Source organism: Idiotropiscis lumnitzeri, chromosome 7, assembly GCF_059441095.1.
Source record: "Idiotropiscis lumnitzeri isolate Australia: NSW breed Sydney's pygmy pipehorse chromosome 7, RoL_Ilum_1.0, whole genome shotgun sequence".
Lineage (NCBI taxonomy): Eukaryota > Metazoa > Chordata > Actinopteri > Syngnathiformes > Syngnathidae > Idiotropiscis > Idiotropiscis lumnitzeri.
In genome coordinates, this window is record NC_142397.1 from 892,601 (window position 1) to 915,069 (window position 22,469).

The 22,469-nt window shown below is 47.5% G+C and overlaps 1 protein-coding gene across 5 annotated transcripts in view; it reads left to right on the plus strand.

Annotated features, from left to right (window-relative positions):
* The window catches only part of robo1 (roundabout, axon guidance receptor, homolog 1 (Drosophila)), a 164,228-nt gene that overhangs the window by 102,449 nt on the left and 39,310 nt on the right, over positions 1–22,469 (plus strand). For all 5 annotated transcript variants that reach the window (XM_088300858.1, XM_088300853.1, XM_088300857.1 and 2 more), the window contains one exon: positions 19,946–20,103. In XM_088300858.1, coding sequence (XP_088156984.1) covers positions 19,946–20,103 — 158 coding nt within the window. The remainder of the gene's footprint in view (positions 1–19,945; positions 20,104–22,469) is intronic.

Sequence of the window (22,469 nt, forward strand, 5' to 3'; positions counted from 1 at the left end):
GAATCGCACTCAACCGCGTCGCCACTTTCACACTAGACTGTCTCCAAATGAATTTCATATCGTGGTGGCCGTCCTCTAAAGCCGCGTCCCGTCCCGTCCCGTCACGTCACCTTCGGCGTCGCATTAGCATATAAAGCGAGATAGCGAAGGCTTTTCATGCCACGCTGTGAGCTGTCGGCACGGTGTTAGCGCCGTCTGTTTTTTGTGTTCCTGTTTGTCACGTCCTTTCGGAACACGCTGTCGTCACTCCACAGGAATTTGGAGCCGTTGTGTCGGTCCAGCCGTAATCTGACGCTCGAATTTATCTGTCAACTTTGCTCGCTAAGTCCGCCGCTATCAAGCGTGCCCCCGTGCCAAGCGGTAATCCTCTCCCGTGACAAAATAAGCCGGATTTTTTAACCTTTGCGCAGGAACTAGGCGAGGCGTTCGGATGACTTTGCAAGACGATGTCAGCGATAACCTTCAACCGGCTGAACTCAAAGGTGCCACGGAGTCATTTTGGATTCAAAGCGGAAGATGAAAGCATTCCCTTCGTACGTTTCCCTCGGGATGCGGTCCGCCGACATCCGAGCGGGACGTTCCGGAAGAGCCGAGAGTGTCGCCCAAGGTGGAAAGCACCTCGAGGGGGCCTCTCGACGTACAAATGTGAGAGCAATGCCGGCAACTTTTTGGGAGCCTGTTTCTTTAACGGTCGTGATCTCCACCAAGAAGCTTTTCAATATTTGCTTGCTCGTTGTTGCTTCCTTTTTCTCGCTCCTTATTTAGCCGACTCGTCTCTCGGCACGTTCCCGCCCGAACAACTTCTCATTTGGAAGCTGCGCTCTGTCATTACCTGGGATGGAGGTGAGCGTTCCTACTTTGCTCGGCAGATGGCAACCGCTGAGGTTTCCTCTCATCTGGGAGCACTTCAACCAGCGGCAGATGCGTTCAGGACTGCCTCTCGCTCGCTTCCACAAGCTCATTTCTTAGTCAGATTAGCGCAATTTGCCGGAGACCGACGGCTGCTTTACTTAATTGAGAGCCCGATTGAGTGTTTGACCTCGACTTGCTTCTAAAGTGAGCTTAAAAGGGACGTATTTAATTGTTTTTTTTTTGCACAAGAGGTTAAAGTTCTTGCTTTTGAAATAGTCAGGTCAGTGCAAAGAATGTTTGAGGGGCGTGTGTGTGTGTGTGTGTGTGTGGGCGGGGGCAGTTCTTTCAAATAAATGCTCCCGTTGCAAGGCCTCGTGCATTAAAAGGCTCGTTTAATCAAATCATGGGAAGATAATTGCTTGCGAGCATAGTTTGTCATTCCCCGCTGAGTGTTTCGTGCGTCTTATTGTCGGATGTGCATAAACACAAAGCGTGTTTCAGTGACAATTATTATACAGTTAATTCACTTTGAGAGTTGAAAGGTTAAATTGGCCAAGTACAGTTTTTTGGGGAGGGGGGTCTAGAAAGTGTAAGTTGAAAATTCCCACATTGAAAAAAAATATACTGGCCTTGTGTGTGTTCACCCATATTTAGTTTCATCAACAGTTTTCTTTTTTCTTTATAGGTTTTTAGTGAAAGTCACGGGGAAAAAATGGCACACAAAAGGCAAATTTGCAAATGCCGCATTGCAGAAATTGCGGGGCGGCTTCACAGCGCCTCACGTTGACCCGACCGTGAGGACGAAGAAACGTGCGAGGACGGTTCAATTGCGAGCAATCCACTCGGCTCGGTTGGAGGTAATGTCGTCCTTTTCTTCGCATGAACATTATGGCCACAAAGGGGCAAATTGTAAGTCAATAAGCCGCAACACCTCGTCCCGGAGGGATCGTGAAACTCACGCGTGCATAATCGCAGCCGAAAAGCAGCCCACGTTCGTATCGATCCGACGACGATCGATCGCGGTCGTTCAATGATTACCACGGGTAAGCCGCTGAGGTCTTCAAAGGTCTTCATCGAGCCCGAGGCGGCCAAAGACGATCGGCACGCTGCCATTTTCCGCCCTCGCCGCCCGCTCCACCTTCAATCTGGATCTTCTTTTATTTGTCTTCAATCTTTATGCTGTCCTTTGGGTGCAACACAAAGTCTTTGCTTCGGCATAAATCAGAGTTCTTAATGAGGAGGGTGAAATCTTATTGGGGGGGCGCTTGTGGATGTTGCCGCAGAGTCACTACGTGGATTGATTTATTGAGAACGTTCTTAACGTACAATACTTCCTGATTCCTAATTTACGTGCGGGCTGAAATAATTTACTCCAATGTCCGACAATGTGAATTCTCAATCATGCGCGTTTTCTTTTCTTTCTTTCTTCCCCTTTGTAAGTCAATCCATACGTCCCTACCGGGAAATGTGCGCGTGTGTCCAAGTCATTGATGTGGTTTGCCACAGGATACAGTCGACATTAAAGATAAATGGCGGCGGGGGCGGCGTGCCAGAGAACAAAAGACAAGCTTTCTTGGCTGCGGTCAGCGCTGATGACTACTCAAGAAGCGAGGACGGATTAATAACTGGCTTCTGTGCGCCGCGCATGCCGCGGAAGCATTAGCGGCGTTCGGCATTGAAATTCCAGACAAAAAAAAGGGCGGCGCGTTTACGGACCGGTTCGAACGGCTTGAGCAAAACGGCATCGCGAAGGACGGCCGGGCTGAGTCGAGCTCCTCGCAGCCGCGGACGAGCGCCGCAAAAGTCAGCAAAGGGAATCATTGAAAATGCCCCGCCCCGCCCACATTACATCATTGAGAGAGAGAGAGAGTTGCTCAGAGTTGTGTTCGGTTACGGCCAACAGAGCCGTTTTTGTAAGAATAAAAACGAGAATTGAATGGAGGCCTGATGCGCCGCTTTTAAATGCGCTACAACATTATTGATGATATGATAAATATTTAATATACGTTTGACGTCGAACCTCTTCGTCATGATGACGTCAGCCGTTTGCGTGTTCCGGTCTGAGCTAAATTGCTAACGTAGCTGTCGTCTTATTTTATGTCTGGATGCGTTTTGATTGCAGGCCAACATTTGTGTTCATGGCTGGTGGCTCTCCTCCCTAACGCGGTTCTAGCGAGACTTCTGTTAAAGTTAGACGGTGCACCTAAGCACTTATTTTGGCTCTTTCGCGATTAGCGCGATTAGCGACTTGTCGTTGCCATTCTCGCTTAAAACGCTTCTCGTTAATGACGCCGTTTATTTGTCACCACGGAGGAGATGATCCGCGTCACGCTGCTCGTTGTTGCTCTGCTGTGGATCAAAAAGCTTTTCTCGTCAGTCTGAAATATTTTCTCCCAAGTAGGTCTCATTTGGGAAACTAATAGATGTTATCTGATTTGGCAGAATTCCCCGCTAGGAAATGATCTACTTCCTCTTCCTTTTCAGCCGTGAGACTTTTTATCTGCGTCCTGTTGTGATCGATGTCTGCATGATCGCCATCGTCATCCGCGCCAATTTGAATCATTTCCATGCCCGTCACGAGCGTCCAGAAAAAGTCTCGAGGACCCTTCCCTAAAGTTCAACTCAAATTCGGCCATTTTAGTTTGAAGTTGTCATTTTGGGTTTGCGCAAATTCCTCTTCGGGAATCGGCCCCGATGAGCCCCGATGAGAAGCAGGTATCCCGCAGCGCTAAATCGTGTCGCCCCGCCATCAAATGTGGGCGTGGCCTCATAGAAAAGTTTGAAGGTTGCTTCAAGGACCGGCTGTGAAAAGGGGAAATTTCATTCCCAATTGTTGACACATCGTTGCCCCCGCTTGCTTCTTCTCTTCCAAGTAACCACCTCGGGGCCTTCCCGAGTCGGGTCGGGACCGCCTCTCGCCATTTTGTGTGCTGAACTCCAAATTACGATGCATTAGCGCACAGAGGAGCTTGAATCGACTGCATGTATTAAACGTGCGCCGCTCCACTGATCAAAGCGCCGTTTACGACGCTCACAGGAAGCGCTGGCGAGTAAGAAAACGGGTCAGAGGTGAGCGCTCAGCATGTGAAGCGGACGGCGGGCTAATTAGTGGCCAGCGCCGAGAGAGCCAGCTGCAAACGTCCACCGAGCGCAGCCTGTAATATGTCGGCACGTCGCAGCCCGACCGCAACATGGAAAGTCGCGGCTTTCATCCAGCGCCGTTGGTGTCCTCGACGGCGGGGATCATCGGGGAGCGTCTTCGCAGGACGCCGATCAGATGATTATCGTTGACACATTTCTAGTTACCGCAGCATGAGACGGCAGAATGTCCTGTCACTTTTCTGGCCGGCGTTTCTGTATTGTCTCCAATTTATTTTTTTGGGAGTCGTAGCTCCATTCCTGCGGTGTGGGAAATTGCACCGTTTGCCTGCTGCCTTGTTTGGACTTGACTCCGAAAGCCTTCAATTTACTAAGTCTTCAATGAGACATTGCAGCACTCGGCAGACATTCCTCAAATAAGTGAGCATTGTTCAAACACACACGCCAAAGACGAGTCAAGGGAGGGCGACACTTGCAGCTGTGTCGCATGTCATGTGACTTCCGGGAAGGCGATGAGCGCTTTGATGATACTTAAACACTTACTGTAAAAATCCGTCTGACTTGTTTTCATGTTCAGCGTCACCTTTCACAATCGAAGCAAAATAATCAAAAGGGTCGTAAAAAAGAAGTTGAGGGCATGTTACTCATCGTGCAATTATTCGGACCACTTATGTCACCGGTTATTTAGCTCAGGCTGAACCATTGATCTTTTTGCGACTAAAATCAGCGTACAGATTTAAAAAGAAAAAAAAAAAATCAAGATTTATTTAGCGTATTTTCTGAACTCTAGAGCGCCCCTACTGGTGAAAGAAAAATCCACAGAAAAGCCGCACCGTTGTATATCCGCATGGTTCAAAATCGAGGAAAAAGGTAGCATTTTTACGGAAGTATTTTTAATCGTATAAACGGCCTTTTCTGTTGTCTTTGTAAAGGTCACTGTACGTTGTGAAGAAAATGGCAAATCAAAATATCGGTCAGAAAAATGGAATATTTTCCTAAAATCGTTGGGCTCTCCAAACCGCCACCTTGTACAGTGGTGAGAAACAAAACAACAAGAAACCTTACCAAGAAATTCCTGTCACGATAACTTTAGAAATGAACTTAGCAACTCCACCAGAGAAAAAAAAAAAACCTTCAGCCGACCGATAACAGCGCCATTAAAAGAGAGTGAGCGGTTCAAGTTACTGCCGGAGGGAATCTTTCCACATGACGAGGAAGAAAACATCCCGACAAAGCTCGTTACCATTGTCCTAATCCAAATCAGACGCTTCCTTTCCTCTTTCCCGAAGTCAATGGAAAGTCTCTGCCGGGCTTCCTTAAACGCGAGATTCTGTTTTGTGTCCGCCGTAAATCACCGCCAACCGTGGCAGCCGCACAAAGAGCTTTTGTACCACTTGGATACGTGCTATTATTTATTAAGTAATAACCCAATTACATGTTGTTCAGTCGAGGATTTGGCAGGCTGCCGCTTGGCATGGCCTGTAATCATTTTTTTATTTCTTCCCGCCCGGAGGTGCCTGTCAACAGTGAGACGACACGTCTCATCTCGGTCGAGCCTCCGTCGTGATGCGGATTTTCTGTCAGGCTGCAGTCGATTCAAATTGGAAATGGTGCGGGTGGCCTCCTCCTGCACTCGGTGTCCAATTAGACGCTTGTTCCCGCACGTCTGCCAAAGTCGCCGAGTCAGAGACGCAGAAATGTGAGATCGTTACCTCAGCCAAGGAGGATTTGGTTTCACCGGCGCGGATTTGGCTCTTCATTTGTTTCGGGCTCCATTTTTAAATTGCAACAACCTCGAATTTTTTTTTCTAATGATGTTCCCAATGAATGTGGACATAATCCTGCACTGCTTGCATTTGTTTTGCATTCGGATTCTTCCGTTTTATTATTCTGGGGCAGGTGAAGAGATAAGTTCGTCAGTTGAGCGTTGTGCCGTATTTTCCGGGCGATAAGCTGCTCTCTTTTTCCTCGATTTTGAGCCTTGCGGCAAATACAACAGTGTAGCTTTTCTGTGGATTTTTCTTTCACCACTAGGGGGCGCTCGAGAGTTCAGAAAATACGCAAAATAAATCTCAATTTTTTTGGGGGGGGGTTCTGTTTTAATGAGCAAAGTTGTTGGCGTGTTTAAAGGCATCATTATAACGATCTGTTGATGGACCTTCATGTGCATTCACAGTACAGAATCGTTCTGGACATGCGGTGAATATTACATTTATTTATAAAACATTTTTTCAACATTAAAATAGCCTGGTGCAGCTTGGATATTGATTTTTATTGATTTATTTTTCCCCAAAACAGTTGCTGGGGCTTATATACGGGTGCGCCTTCTCGTCCAGAAAATACCGTATGTCTAATTGGGACTGACGAGGCGCATGTTTGAATTCTGGGCTCCGAACAATAAGTGAAAAAAAACAAACAAACTAGCATCTCGTGTTATGTTTTCCAGATTTTTGGAACGTTTTTAGGAGTTCATCCTCTTTGTTACATTTGCCAACTTCTCACAAAGTGAAAATGATTTTGTGTCATCCTGCCTTTTCATGCTAAGTGAAGGTCATGATTAAAAAATAAAACACACATTTATTGCGCAACCTTCTTCCAAGGTGATTGTGTTCTTTTTATGTTTGCAAATTAGTATTCCAAATGAAAATGAAATCAAGTTTAATCAATGAAATGTTGCATTTTTACTTCTCTTCAAGTCAAGGCTTGTCTGACGCCTGCCTGCTAGAAATGAAATTCTCAAGTCCAAATTTCATCCCTCCTCGACGATTATTTGTTGCGGAGGTAACACACACCTCCACAACATCATTTGTACGCCGTTTCCTCGTTCCCGCCGACGTCTCCTCGGGCAATATTGGTGTCTGCCTGCCCGTCCGTCTTTCTCTCCACGGGGGTCTCCAGCTCCCCTAATTGGCCGGCTCCTCTTGCTCCTTTCCTGCCGGCTAATTGGACACGCTACCCCGCAACCCTCTGCATTCCGCACCCGGTCCAGCCTCTCTACGGACGCCGCCTTTGACCGGCCCCGATCAAAGGGAATATACGATGGGGCGGCGTCCCAACTCATCACGACACATCGGGGGGCTTGCCTCGCCCACAATACGGAACATCAGCGTGAGCTGCAGCTCTCGTGCGAGATCTTACGCGGGATGGGAGACAAACGTCCGCCTTCTGCGCTACATGAAGGACAAGGTTATTAATTTTGGCGCTCTTGGAATTATTTATGAGGGCGATCGCGATCAAAATATTCCACTCTGATCTTGCCTTTAATAATTCACCCGCAGCGTTCCGACGGGTTGGTACGGCCGAGGAGGGAGTCATCCATCACGGATCGGAGCTCGGGCATGGGCTAGCCTTCTAGCGTTGAAGTTTTGAGGAGATAACGCGATGAGCCGGCGCCCTTCATGGGAAAGCGGCGACCTTTGAGAAAGGCCCCACGACGGACGATTGAGTCACGGTGTGAACGACCTCCGTCATACTTGGACACCAGCGTTGGTTTCGTCAACGATGAACAAAATATTTCCTTCACTTTTTTTTCTTGACGATAACGAGACAATGATGATCAAAGAATTTTGGTGGACGGAATTGTTAGCGTGTGGTCCGTCTGACGCTCAAAATTGTTGACATTGAAATGTAAAAAGTTTGGGAGGTTCTCGTCTTATTTTGGAGCAATGAGCATTGATTCGGCAATAATGCTTAATCCCGACCCGCCGGTGTGACGGTTTGCTTAAATCCGGCGGTGGTCTTTGGCTATGGCGGACTGAGAGTACCGCCACACATTTGACAGGCCGGCTTCTACGGTTTGTGCCGCCGCCTTCGCAGATGTCGAAGCGAAGCCGAGCAGGCCAGAAAGTCTCTGGGGTGGATCATCGAAGACGGAGCCGCCAATGTGGACTCAACAATTGGGATACGAGCCATCTGTGTGCAATTTGACTTGGACTCTGTTGTCATGGCGCCCCCTCCCCCGGTCCCGGCCCCCTCTCCCTTGTAACATCATCAGCAGATACGCATAGCTACCAGGCAGCCAGCGATGACGAACTGAGCGATGGTTCGGCCAACATCTCCGGAGAGGTGCGAGGTCAAAGCCAGAATACCAATGCGAGGGAGGAAGACCCCTGCTCCTGCGTCTGATTGGTCCCTGAGAATGTAGCGCTTGACATCATCACAGGTAGAGAAGCCGAAGGCCAAAGGGAAGGCCCGCATTTTTCTGCTTCGGGCTCACCGCAGGCCATTTTCTTCTCCGGTCGATCTCTAACGCCGGATTTACTTTCAGGGCGGACTCACGCAAGGTCGATCGAGCGGCGCCTCGGCTCACTTGACACCTCAAGTCCGATCTGATTGGTTAGCGCGTTCTGTACACTTCCCTTCCTCGGGCGGACGATGACCTGGTACGATTGGTCGGTTTATATCTGGAACGCAAATTTGTCCTTTGACATTTTCTTTTCTGATAAACCGTAATTTGAGCAATAGAAATCAACAAAATGAGTAGAACTAATCCAGCCATCTTTTGCTCGTTGTCAGAATAACCCATCCGTCTCCACTGTCACGTCGTCCGGTTTTGCGCTCGCTAGCGGCCCATAAAACCTCTCCGTTTATTTAGCGTTGCGGCTTCTCCCCCGAGGAATGTCCTTATGTGCTCACCTTCAGTCAAAGGGAGGGAGAACAATTTGAACTTGCGCAACAAAAGAGTCAGCGTTGCCAAGGACAACAGGATGGAATCAGTATTTTTTTTATTTATTTGTATTTTATTTTTTTTTTAGAGAATTGTTCTTTACATTTTGAAAAGAGCCAAAAGGTGTCTAGATGAGTAATGCGTGTACCCGTTTTGCAAGGTTGCACACGAGCAAAAGGCGACTGTAATAATTGGGCCATCGTTTCAGACAGGTAATGGCTTTGCGACATTCATTCTTTTTAGGCCAAACACACGCACACACAAATTCTTGCACAGCCTCATAGAAATCACTGTCCATCGAGAACAATTGAGACAGATAGGCCGATGGCATTTCCTTGTGACACCTCCTCAAACCCCCCCCAGCCCTCAAGGACTCTTGCAGCCTTGTCCATTCCTCATAAAGGAAGGCTTGGGCTGAATGAGGGGCGGGGCTGCTGTTTGTCTCTTTTATTATGTCGCTTGTCTCGCGACTTGTTAACACAGAAGACGAACCAGATGTTTTTTTTTTTCTTTTCAAGGCTGAAACGAATTCATCAATTTTTTATCAAGGCTGAATTGTGAATAAATGTTTCGTGACTTCCTGAATCAAGCATTTTGGAGATGTTTTGCCTCCGGTACGAACGGCTCCGAAGGCCGCCGTTGCAACGGTGGATTTACGATACCCTTGAATGTGGAATTTACGCAAACCTGCGAGGTCCGAGTCGATGTTTGAGTCGATTTGATTTGCTCTCAAGAGACGCGAGCGGAATATGACGCGTGTGGAGAAAGAAACGCGTGGAATGCGGAATCAGGTCTCCTCCAAACGTGCCTCAAAAAATTGGACACGGTTGCAACTGTTACGCAGAGGCTTAAATGATCAAAAAAGGAACATAAAAAGAATTCAGTCGTATTTGACGTGCAAGTAAAACACGAGGACTTTTTTTTTGAGGTGGTTAAAAAAAAAAAGTCAAAGAGCCACTGCTCAACGTGTTGCAATTAGCGTGCACGCCACTACGAGCGAGGAGATTTTGTCATAGCGAGCACACAAAAGAACCCGCATCCTGCTCCACCTTTTTTTCAGCTTCTGTGTTGCCTTTAATGGATCCAATTACTCTTTGAAGGACTGCAAGCACGGTCGCTTCTGCCGAGCCAATTGAGATGCTAATTCACGCGGTTTTTAATGGCGACGCCGCCTGTGTCGAAACGATGGCGGTGGAAATTTTGGGGGTGGGGTTTTCGAGGGTGGACCATTTTCCAGACAAATAGCAGCTCACGTGGTTGAATTATGCTAATGTGAGGAGCAGAGTCCGATTCATATTCAGCGTCCCCCCCCCCCCTTTCCTGAATAACAGTGCCAGCCCTTCTGTAACAGGAAACGTAAATGCTGCTCGAGCACGCGGCATTTTAGTCAGGAAAATATTTGCGATGGATTTCAGTAACAATTTGTCCCGGAAGAATTGAATTCAATTTGTCTCCTCATGGACTGCGCAGGCTTTGTTTCATTTTATATTTGATGTCCTCCGACTGCCATCCGAATGTAAAAAGATGCTAACCGCGAGCGTAGCGCAGACATTAGCCACTTGAAAAACGGCCAATTGGCGATGGACTCAGGCCACGCCCCCTTAAAGACACCCAACACTTGAACGCCTTCTGCCTCTAATTCAGCGTCATTTCAAATTGTTCCATTCCAAAATGCGTACATGCAGGCGGCATATTTTCCGTACAAGTGCTCCAAGTGACAAGTTTTTCTTTGCTTTTAAATTCTGAGTGATGTACGGAACTTCGAGATCTTTGCTTTCGCTTGAATTTTGTCGCCAAGCAAATGCGAATTACTTGGAAATAAAGCGGGTTCTCGGGGTGACTGTTTCGATGAAGAACGGCGACTAAATGAATCTTTATGATGGGGACGACCTAAGCCGGAGATCATCGGGCAGGAAAATCCGGGTCGGCTCGTCTGGACCAAAGAGTCGCTGCGACTGGTGTGGAAGTCTGTCAACCGGACAGGATGTCAATTTTCACCAGCCCCTTCTGGTTCTTGACTTTTCTGGGAAAACCAAATGATGAACGGGAAGTCAACACAAGAATCTTGGGCCATGAGCTGGAGACAATGTTGACACGGGGACGGGAGGGGTCCTTTGCCGCGACGGAAATTGAAAAGAAACAGAACGCTACGGGAGTCAAATTGCACAAAATAACAGCGCTGTCAGAAATTTGGGAGGCGAAGGAACTGAAAGCTTCAAGGTGTTTTTTTTTTTTATTTCTTCTTTTTGGGCCGAGAGAGAAAAAGACAAATACGGCATATCAGGGCCATCACGTGCTATCGTGCGGACTTTTTAACTCCCACACGCTTGAGGTTGGAAGCAAATATTGCTTCTGCTAAAGTATTATTGCGAGACCAACGTGGCCCCTCGGTGCAAAAATCTGGCTCATTTCAAGACGGCAACAAAACACACACACACACACACACTGACCTCTGCTCTTCCATCCCTTGCAGGGCGGAAATGACTTCTCTCTTTTTTTTCCCGCTTCTTCTTCCTGCGTCACTTTGTGGGAAAAAGGTTTGAAAGCAAGCGTGGCGTCCTGGAGGGCGTCCGTGCGCCTTTTGACCTTTGGGCTCGGCGCTGACCTGCCAAGCTCGCGGGGCCACCGGGGAGGAATCGAGCCCAAACGCGGTCTCGCGACGGGTCAATGAAGCGTCGTTCACTCCGCGACTTGCCACGTTATATCTATACAGTCTTTGTCCTGTCTCGGTCTGGACCTCCAAAGGTCTTGGTCTGGTCTCTGTCTCGATAGTCTCGTCTCGATAATGTCTTGGTCTCGCTTGCCGTGGTCTTGACGACAACGCCAATTTCGTCAAATACGAACGTGACTTGAAGAGCCGACCGCACCCACACGCTAGTTGAGAGTGAGCGCCCTCTTGCTCCCGCTTGAACTTGAAGTGGTCTGTTGGTCCATTTTGGCCGTCATGTTGTTTTACGCATAAACCCGGAGTTGATTAAGAGCCTCGGGTGGGCGAAGACACGCCGAGGCGTTGGAGGGCCTCTTCATCGCTTGTCGCTGGCGTGAAGTGGCCTCTCACCGCAGTGAGGCGCGGCTTCTCCAGACACATGCCGTTGTTCACGCCGGCGACCCGTTTGAAGCCGGAGTGAGCGCCGCAGTCGTGTTGGCACAGCGGAGAGCCGCCAGCTGACTGGCTATTTGGAATCAGATTTGGCGCTGGCGCTCTTGCCTCAGGCCTTCGCACTTAATTGCTATGCGCCATAAAGTTGCCACGTGTGCGTGTGTCTCAATACTTTCCTTCCCAGAAAAGAGAACCAAAAAGTTGCTGCAGAAAGGGGAAGATATGAACATTTCTGCGGCTCGTGAATAATTCATGCCTGGATTGTTCGTGGTGGAGCGTCTGCTTTTTTACGATAACACTCCCTGCAGCTACGAGGGCACCTATGTGACAGGATGCAAACTAGCTGCGGCTTAACTTGAAGAGCGGCGGCGGCACTTTCCCCAAATCTTGTGCTATGAAATGTTGCGTTTTTATTTCGTTTTGTGAGGCGAGCTCGACAGTCCAACGTCTTGTCAAAGGCGGAACAAGATTTCATTTGTGGCTATTTTTAACCCCGACGTCACGCTTGGCGCCGGGTGGCAAAAGATCACGCTTGCTCCGATGGCGGCGCTCGGCAGCTAACGCTTAAATTTTATTTAAACGAGACAGAGCCGTTGCGCAAACAGGATAAGAGGCTTACCTCGTGATTTTAGACTGCCGTCAAAGACGATGTTCCACGAGGTTACCTGCTTGGAAGCCAGACCCAACGCCAGCCGTCATTTCCATTCCAAAGCACATGCGGGTGAAATTCAAACATCGTAAACAGTTAATTAATTGACATGTCATGGCCCGCCCACATGTGCTCTTTTGACACTGAAATGAATAGCGCACAATATAGCGCTAATATTAGCTAGCAGGCTAGCCATTAGGTTTTGCAAAAACATTTTATACACAAGTGGGAGGAATTTTGTTACATAAAGAAAATGGTTGAAGTTTTATTCCTAGTTTTGGGACTTTAGCTTCCTCTTCCGATGGCGCCATCAGATTCATTGTCGTTTTTGCCGGTGATCTGACCTCACCCCAACCGCGTTGTCGTCACCGTTTTTAGTTCAACAAAAAGAATCGGCCTCCCGGTGCCTATTGTTTACAGAAAGCTCTGGATGAGGCGGCCGCCATTGTCCAATGTGCAGGTGCGCCATGTTGCTCTCTCGCCAAAAATTAAAGATTAAAAAAAAAAAAAGGCTTCACGAGGAGGCCTCCCTCAGATGCTATCGGCGGCAGCAGACAAAAGAAGGCCTGCGGTCCTTGAAGCGAGGAGGGACGGGCATCCGCCGGCTTGGTCGCCGTCAGGCAGGCGGAGATGAACGCTAGCTTGTAACATTTTAGCTTCACTTTGTTCTTCTGCCAGCGCGAGGCAAGCCAGCCGCGCCACTCCTGTGCCCCATTCTGAAAATGATGCAAATGTCAACTGGTCGCCCTCCGTTTTGCGCTCGCCGACGAGACACGGACGCAGATGATCGTCTGGATGGCTAATGTGGCTAAGCTACGTTCACATTGGGGGTCGATCAAAGTTCCCATTTTTGTGTTTGTCGGATTATCACATCCATCCAACCGTGAGTTGTTCCCGACGGGGGGCATGAAAACTGCTACTCATCTTGATAAATTTGAAACTTGACCAAAAAAGTGAACGTCAGCTATTTTTAGCCTACTAGCATAAAACGGCATTTTTCAACATTTCTGGAAAAGAAGAAAGAAAACAGATTCAACAAATAAAAAGAGCAAAATAGTATCATGGACACAAACATCAAGACAAGGCAATTTGTTTTAGCTAGCTAATTGTTGTTATTAGCAATGTTGGGACAGTAAGTTGAATTTTTTATTTTGATCAATTTAGCTACTCGGCTAACATTTTTGATTTTTTTTTTCTTTGTTTGCATTGATGATGTCTTATAATTAAGAAAGTAAAAAGATGATGATGACTTGGTGATCCAAAACCAAATGACCTTTGCCCTCATTGCGTGTATGAGCCAAAATCTGTTGCTGTCTCAAAAAGGGAGCACATTCCTAATCCTTGAAAGCCCGATTCGTGACGGCGAGGACCTCAATGGACCGAGCCAGAAGTTGTCGTGCAGGATTAAAGACGACACGTTATTTTGACTCGGGTCAGATGCGGCCCGCATGATGGGAATGAACGCCGCTCGTTTTCCAAACAGATCGCCCTCATCCCGCCAGTGGCATCTCCCGCCACTCCCCCCCCCCCCTCCGGTTGGCGTCTCTCCTCTTTGTGGAGCACAATGTAGCTTTTTAGCGGCCTTATCTCGCCGTTGTTGGCATATTTGGGCCTCGTGGAAGCTAAACAACGTCTTGAGTCATGCTCGTCTTATCTCTCGGCGTGCTGATGATGTCGTGTTGGTGATGCTTTCCCGTCTCTTGCTGACAGGGAGTCGCTTGTCGCTTTGTTTGTTGGGCTGCCACGGGAACCGTTTGATGTTTGCTTTTCACGCTCGCTGGTTTGACGCGGCCGACTGTGCCGCCCGGGTCGGCAAACGCGGCCCAGTGGCCCGGTCGGCAGGTGCTAATGAGATACGTGTACCGCTGACCACACGAGCTGGCGGCTTCCAACACGGCTGCGTACACACAAATGCACGTTGCACGCTGCTAACCCAACTTTAACCCATGAGTGGCTTTTTAAGGATCCCCCCCCCGCCTTGTCTAGTGGCGGCCCGTGCATCTAAAATGGGCGCGGCCAATTGTAAAGCGTTGTGGCGACCGTATGAATGATCCCAATGCGGGATTGGCGGCAAAGTTCAACAACGCCCAAACGGCAGCGATGCAAACTCAACTTGATGACATTTCTCAACGAGCAAACGTCTGCGTCACATTTCCGGCGTGGAGCCGCACAGCTGGCAGCACTTGGGCGCCAAGTCCGCCGTTACGATGACCGCAGCAGGAAACGTCCCCGCGTTTGTTTTCACTGCCGTCCCGTTCTTTCAAATCACATCTGCTCAAGTCATCCTTGCCGTTTTTGGGTGTTTTGAGTTTGCGTGCGACGCCGTCAAGAAAAAAAAAAAGATTGCGATAGGAGGAGAGTCGATATTGTGTGTGCTGCTGAACCCTTTCAAGAGCGGTGATGGAAGTTTTTTTTTTTTTTTCACGCTTGCAAGGGTGCCTCACAACTCAACTTTTTTCCCCCAAATTTTTGAATTGTAAATTTTTTGTATTTTTCCTTTTCTTGTGACATTTGCAATCGAGCAATGCATAAAACAATGAACTTTTTTTTGCTTTATTTTTTAGTAAAAAAGAATGAATGAATCCCCGTGATTATTTTTCATATTTTGATGACATACTGACTAAATCTTTCTGCGTTCTTTCTCAATTCATCATTCCTAAACATTTGCAATGAATTTTTTTCTCTTTTTTAAATCAAATTTTTCATGAATCCTGAATTTCTTTTCATTTTTTTTCTCCATCTGTTTTTAATGAAATAATGATTTACTCCACTCTGATTGTTTTTCCTATTTTTTAAGAGACTGCATAAATCCTACATTTTGGTAGTTTTTTTTCCCCCCGTATATTTTAAGACACAATGACTGAATCCTTGTGATTTTCTTTTTTTTCTTAAGGAATAATTCATAAAAACTAAATATTTGCATTTTTTTTCTCTTCACATTTTTTGGGTTGGTACAAAGCATACATTGGAAGAATTGAAACTCCTCCTGCCCCATAGTTTTTTTTAAGAGCCAACGCATATCTCATAGTGTCCAAATCAAAAGTAGAAGCAACACACGGACGGGAAGGTGTGTTGCAAACTGCCATTGTTTGACCTTTGGCAATTGACTTCCCCGCATTACTTGGCGCTTTAAGGAACCTCCCGTCGAAAAGGCCAAACGTTCCATCTGGGAATGTTCAGTGTCCATGTGGAAGCCATTGGACAGGGAACGCCGTTCCCCTCTGGAGCTTCCCAACATGCTCCTATTTGTGCTCCATCCTCATGCGTTGACCTTTTTCAGCCCCTCCCCCTGTATACAGTAGCCCCACCCCCCACCCCCCAAGTGCCTGGTAAAGCCATTGGAATGTGCAAGTGCCCATGGCGAAAGGCTGAGCGATGTGCCGTAACACCGCATCGGATCCCCATGTGGCGTTTTTCCCGCATACTGCCGCTATCGTGTTACACAGCCGCAAGTGTCCCCCCCAAAAAAAAGAAAAAAATCTTCAAACAACTTCCTGCACCTCTTTATTTAACAAACAAGATGCTTCGATTTCCGCCCTTTGGACTTTTTTCTGCTGTTCATTAGTCGGTTTGACGTACGACACGGTGAACATCTGCTCGCTGCCTGTTCGCCGGATCTCGTTACGCGTTCGTCCAAGCCGGAGTTGTCGGAGGCGAGCGATGGTTTGCAGTTTCAACATCAAATTGATAAAAAGAGCATCTTTGCTTTCAATTGCTGGGGTAAAAAGGCCAAAAGGAGAAGCGCCTCCAATGATGGCGTCGCTTTGAACGAAGCTCGACTTTAGGAAGCGTTTGATGAGATGCAATCTTGCTCCTTGTTTCGGCAGACAAAAATTCAGCCTCTGAAGCTCGTTTCGCTGAGCGGCATGGAATTTGCTCTATCACGAGTAAGTTGATTCCGAAATTGAAATGCGGCCAAATGCTTGCATGTGAAATTTGAAGGCATTTTTTTTTTGTCAATGGATGTGGGCAGCAAAGTTACAAAGATTGTCCAAACAGTACAAAAGTCCACCTCCGCCAAGTCCCGTTTTTGTGGACGTCATGAAACGATTCCCATCAGTCCCCCTTCTGGTGGAAATGTAAACCGATTTATTTATTTTTTTTTTCTTGGGCTGGCGAGTGTTTCGTTTCATCAAATCCCAAAAGTCAGCTCGCCGTCCAATGTTTCCCCGAGCGCTCCCGTTTGCGTTTATTGACGCAATTCCGCCGTGACCGGCTGCACTTTCCCGTTGGACGGAAAACCCATCCTTTGTGCGTCCCCTTGTCCTCGCCCACTCCAAGAAACCACATGTCCAAACAGACGAGGCGCCGCACACTTTGTGGAGGAAAACAAGTTGCCTCGCATCCCCGTCGGCAGGTCAGGTCGCTGCTTGACGTTTTTGTCATCGGAGGGAGGAGGGCAGGCCGTCGCCTCGTCTTCCAGGAGGGTCAACGGGGCGACGGGGAGCAGGAATGTTAATTGGAAAGCTTGTTTTAAGAAGGCCCTCATGTGTGCGATGCTGCGAGAGCGGGCCCCACACCGTCAGCAAATCGCCGCTTCGGACGTTTGTCGTTCGGGGCCAAAAAGGACTCGGCATGATGAGCGATAAAAGTGCGACGCGCAATCTCGAGAAGCGCGGGGGAATAAAAGACGATGAGATTGAGATCGTCGGCGGCGGTTGGGTCGAGACGATGAAGGAAAAGTTTCGTTTTGTGTGTGACTTTCTGAAGCTGGCATGTTTGCAAAATGCCATACGAGCGTTGATCTCGCCTCGCCTGCTAAAACAGAATTTGACGAGTATACGAGCTGCGAAACGAGAATGCACTTGGATTCGTTTCTTTCTGCCACAAAAACGGTTTGCGCCGTTCGGTTGAGTTTGGTCGCTCGTGGCCCAAAAATTTTGTCTGCTTTTGTCCGCCGTCGCCATGGAGCGCATCACGGCGTCGTAATCGACTTCTTTTTTTCTTCTTCCTCTTCGTCTTCTTTCTCTTTTTCTTTTTCCTCGCCTTCCTTTTCCTCAGCTCCTTCTGCTGCTGCTACTTCTTCTTCTTTTTGTGCCGCCGCTAAGATCCACGCGCAGACGAATGACTTGACTTTGGACAGGAAACTACAAATTGTTTCGCTTTTTGTTGGGCAAGGTCGTTTTCTGCTTGTAAAGACGAGTTTCTCACTTGCTCTTCGTTTTACTTCATGCGCGGCTGTCATGGAGACAAATCGACGACATCGTATTCAGCGTCACATTGAAAAAAAAAACAACTATCATACTTAAAAACAGAAGAACTTCCTGAGAAGATTTTTTTTGTTTTTATCAAAAAAAAGAACATAAACTTACGACAAAAACTAAATAGTTGACTTATGCATATTTTCATTTGTCAGCAAACGTTACCAAAAAAAAACCCCACCGCTTACTCATGACTTTGATTCGATTCCCCCCCACCCCGTGAAACTTGGTCCCCGGCGTTTGGAGGACCCACGCTGCGTCTTTTCATCCAATGTTCATTCCCTCGCGGCTTTTTTCTCTCTCGGTGTGTATCCTTGCAGAGATTTGTTGCCGTTGCTTTCATTTCCTCAGAACAAAGCTCATGCGATCTTTCCAGCCTGACTTGTGTGTGGCATGAAGGCTTTTTTTCTTTTTTTTTCCATTAACGTTTGGAGGGGCAGCTCGGGGATCTCATTTTAATTTGACATTTAAACATCTGTTTTCAATTTCCTCCGAGAGCAAGTGTGTGTGTGTGTGCGCAAGGCAGCTAGTTATAAGGGTGACGAACCTGAGAGCGTCACGGTAACCTTTCTAGGTGTCGTGGAACACCAGCCGTGACTGCGGCTAATTGTGTTAGCTTCACTGATTCTAAATGGGGGGGAGGGGCTTATCTGACGTGGAGTAAGTCCTCCTCACCAGTAGTTGGCGCTATACTGCCACAGTTTGATTCATTGGCGCAAAATCAAACAAAGATTGGGGTTTGAAGCCAACGTTAGGGTTTCAAATGTTGGTTCGAGTTTCAAGGTCATGTTTCACGCCTGGCTTACGATTTCAAACCAAAGTTATTGCTTCGGGTTTCGAACCCTTTTTAAGGTTGCGAGGCCAAGGTTACGGTTTCCGAGTGGACTTTCAAGCCTTGTTTCGGTTGTCAAACGCGTACGGTTCGCTTCGGATTTCCAATTTGGCTTTCAAATGAGAGGGTATGGTTGTAAATGGGGAGTTCTTGCTCGGTTGAGGCTTTCAAACACGGATTAGCATTTTAAACCAAATTCAGACTTTTCCAGCCAGTGTTTTTTTTTTCTTTTTTTTTTTTAAGAAAGAATTGAGGTTTCAAACAACAACACAGGGTTGAAAATCGTGTTTGAAGGCAAGGTTAAGGTTTCAAATTAGGGTTTCAAGATGGCGTATTGTACTAAATACGTGTCTGGGGTCAAACCTTCTCATCATTGTCAACATATTTCTACAAATCGGCCTCTCTGAAAACATTTTCACACTCTGCTCTCTGGCTTGCTATCACTGAAGCACACACACGCTTACAATCGGGCCTCCGTGTTAATAGTGCAGGAAATATTATCCACCTCAAGACAGCTGCAGGCTTACACCAAGAGACAGAATTCTCCAGGAGACTCCCCAACACAAATACACGTGCAGGCGCACACAAAATACGTACACACACACACACACACACACAGTTTCGTCGTTTTCACCAACGTTTGTTCTTAGAACATTTGGCGATAGTTATGTCAAAATTGAGGCCATGTCGGATCACTTTTTGGCGAAAGATTTTGTAGCGCACCAGGTCTCCGGTTTGAGGAGTCCTCGTTTGCTCCCTTCGCCGCCCTCCCACAGGACTCGCATGTTTGAGGGTACACTCAGCTGTGTTTACGGCGAAGAGGTGTTAGTTTGGAGGAGGCGTGAGGGTGGTTGGGGGGGGGGGGGGTGAGGCGTTGAGGAGGGGTTCACGGCAGCACTGTTGGTACAAACACGGAACTGTGCCAGTTTTCCCTCGGGCCTCTTTTGTTTTGTTTTTTTTCTTTCATATCCTTCCATATTCATTTTGCGCATCTAAGATGGGATGGCGGAAGGGGGGGGTGGGTCGAGACCCAAACGGACAAGCTGACGTGCTCGAATTTCAAATTCAGGTTTCAAGCTTAGGTTCGGGTCTCAGATGAGGGCGTCGAGCCTGATTGGGTTCGTCAAACGGATGAAAAATGTTGCCCCTCCCCCCTCGAGATTTTTTTATCCAATCTTGACAATTGGGAAAAGACTTTTTTTCCCCACTCCTCTCTGTACTTGCGCACAAGTGAAAAATCGGAATCCTTTTGCCTCTCGACGCGAGAGGAGCGCCATGTTCCCTTGACCGAACGAGCGTTTTGGCGGACTTGAGCAGCGTCAGGAATGTGTTGGCGGCGGGCCTGACTTTGATCTGTCATTTGGGAGCGAGCGGACGAGCGTGAGACTCAGCCCGCCAAAGCTCACTCCAACCTCCCCAAGCAGCCGCAAATAATCCTTCTTATCCGTCCCGTGCGCTCATATACAACACTTACCAACGCGTGTTGCATGTGTGGCCTGAAATTTCACAAGCGCTTTGCTGAATTTTTAAAAATTTCTTTCTGCAGTTCTGCGCGACGACTTCAGACAGAACCCCGCTGACGTGATTGTGGCCGCCGGAGAGCCAGCGGTCCTGGAGTGTCAACCGCCCCGCGGGCATCCGGAACCGACCATCTCTTGGAAAAAAGACGGCCTAAACATCGACGACCGGGACGAAAGAGTCACGGTGAGTCGCGCGGCAATTTATCGACGCTTTTTTTTCCGGAGTGGACGGAATGCGACGCCCCCGCTGATGCGAGTCGAGTCATTATCGCCACTTGAGTTGTTGGTTGAAACATTGATTAGCTCATTTTGCCCGGCCAATCCCAAGCAAGCTGCTTAAAAACCTTAATGACCGGCACGGAGAAATTTGCTCCGTCCATTAGTCAGCAGCGCTGCATCGATTGGCCGACGCCCTCCCGATGACATCGGCGCCATCCGAAAGGATTCGGCAATACTTTCCTTTTTGCCAAATTGATCCTGAAACCGCAATTGACTTATTTTGTCGATGCCCAGTTTTGGAGTGATTTTCTTTCTTTTGACAAAAACTGCTAATTGTATAACGATTGACACGAAAGATATTTAATCCAATTTTGACTTTATTTGGCAATATTTTTTCAGTGTTCTCCACTTCTTTGCGTTTTTCACTTTGAGCTGTATTCATATGTTCATGTATTGTCCCTCGTGATTTTTTTTTTTTTTTTTTTAAAGTCTCCTCATGTTGTCACACGTTATTGAGACGTTTGCTGACTTACCGTATTTTCCGGTCGATAAGCCGCTACTTTTTTCTCGATGTTTGAACCATACGGGTAATACAACAGAGCGGCTTTTGTGTGGATTTTTTCTTTCACTGGTAGGGAGCGCTCTAGAGTTCAGAAAATACGCAAAATTAATCTAAATCTTTTTTTTCCACTAATTGGGAATGTGTTTCAGAGTTGATTGGAAAAAAAGCTTTGAGAAACATTTCCCCTTGGGGAATTATTTTTTAGGTTGGTTGGTTGTTTATTTATTTTTTTCTGTTTTTGTTGTTGTTGAAGATGTGTATTTTGTTCATTCATTGGTAAAAAAAAAGGGGGTAGTCGTCAGTACTGAGAGCGCAGTTAGCGCATGCATGGCTAGCGACGCATGCTAATCGCTAATCTATGTGTCTCGGAAAGTCACGCAAAGCACCAGAAAAAAAACCCCGTCTCAGCAGCTACTGGCAAAAGTTCTGAGTCTGGATCTTATTTTTACCGCTTGGCTGCCTTCTAATGTCTTGGCGGCGGCGTCAAAATGTCATTTTTTGCTCAAGTGGTCATTCAAAGTGGTCATGACACGATGCTGCTGTCAAACATTCTGTTTATAGTCACGAGGGCGTGTGCCGGGACCATTCTCCTTTGAAAAGCTTTTTTTAGGCCATGGCGCATTTTCCAGCGGGATCGCACGACGACGTTTACAAATAGCATCAAAGTTGCCACCCGTCAGATGATCAGCAAGATTTGGCATCGTTCTTCGCCCACTTTAAGAGCAACAAAGTTTGGCTTTGGCCTTCTTCTTCGGATTGTGGCATATTTGGGTGAATCCCGAAGGAGCTCGCCAAAGTATGAGCCGTGGAATTTTCCAGAATTTTGAAGATTCGTCATCCGTCAGCGGCCTGGAAACCGGACTGGCATCGGTCAGTCCGGCATTTTTTCAATCAGAACCAAATTTAGCCGTCAGTTCGTCCGTCCCTCCACGCCACCCACCGCCCCAAAAATTTGCGTCCGTCCGGGACGCACCGCGAGGTCCGTCAGCACTCGACCCGGTTCGTGACGATTACGTTGATGGACAAAATTTAATTTACGTCTTTGCTCCGTGCGCCATTTTTCAAAAAGAAATTTCCGTCATTCGTCGCTGGTCCGCAAAACGGACGTCCGTCAGTCTGACGGAGTGCCCGCTCCTGTTACTCGACTTCCTATTTGAAATTGACGAGAATCCTCCGCAAAAGAAAATCGAGATTTGACGTCATGCTTTTCCCACCTTCGATGGCGCCGGAAAGCTAACGTGGCAAATCTGTTTGGATCACTTCCATAGTTGGCGTATGAGCCCGGAATTGTGCTCAAACCAAAATTGAAACTTCCCGCGAGTTCTTCCAATCCACTTCATTTGATGTCGACTGATGGAATTGCTGCCAGCTGACTTTTTGCGAGTTTCAAGGGGAGCGACTGAGCGACTCGTGTTCCAGGTCCATCAAATCCAGAAGTTTTCACCAGATTACGCGCCGCACTTGTGGTGAGCTTCAGGCCTCCCAAAAGCGTGATTCATAAGAAGCTCTTCCAACTATAAACGTTCCTCGCTATTGCTGGCCAAGTCCAAACAGCCATTCGTCATCAAAAGCTCTTGCTGAGAATAAAAAACAAAACAAACAAAAACGTTTTCTCTGCACAGGTCACATGAGGTTGCGATTGTTGGTTGGGAGTCAAACTCATAAAGGGCGCGAGTGCTCGCTTTTCTTTTTGTTTTGCATCAAATCGGCACTGGCGCGAGATCGTCCGTCTCAGGCTTCCGAGCGGCGTAATTGAAAGAAACAAAAGT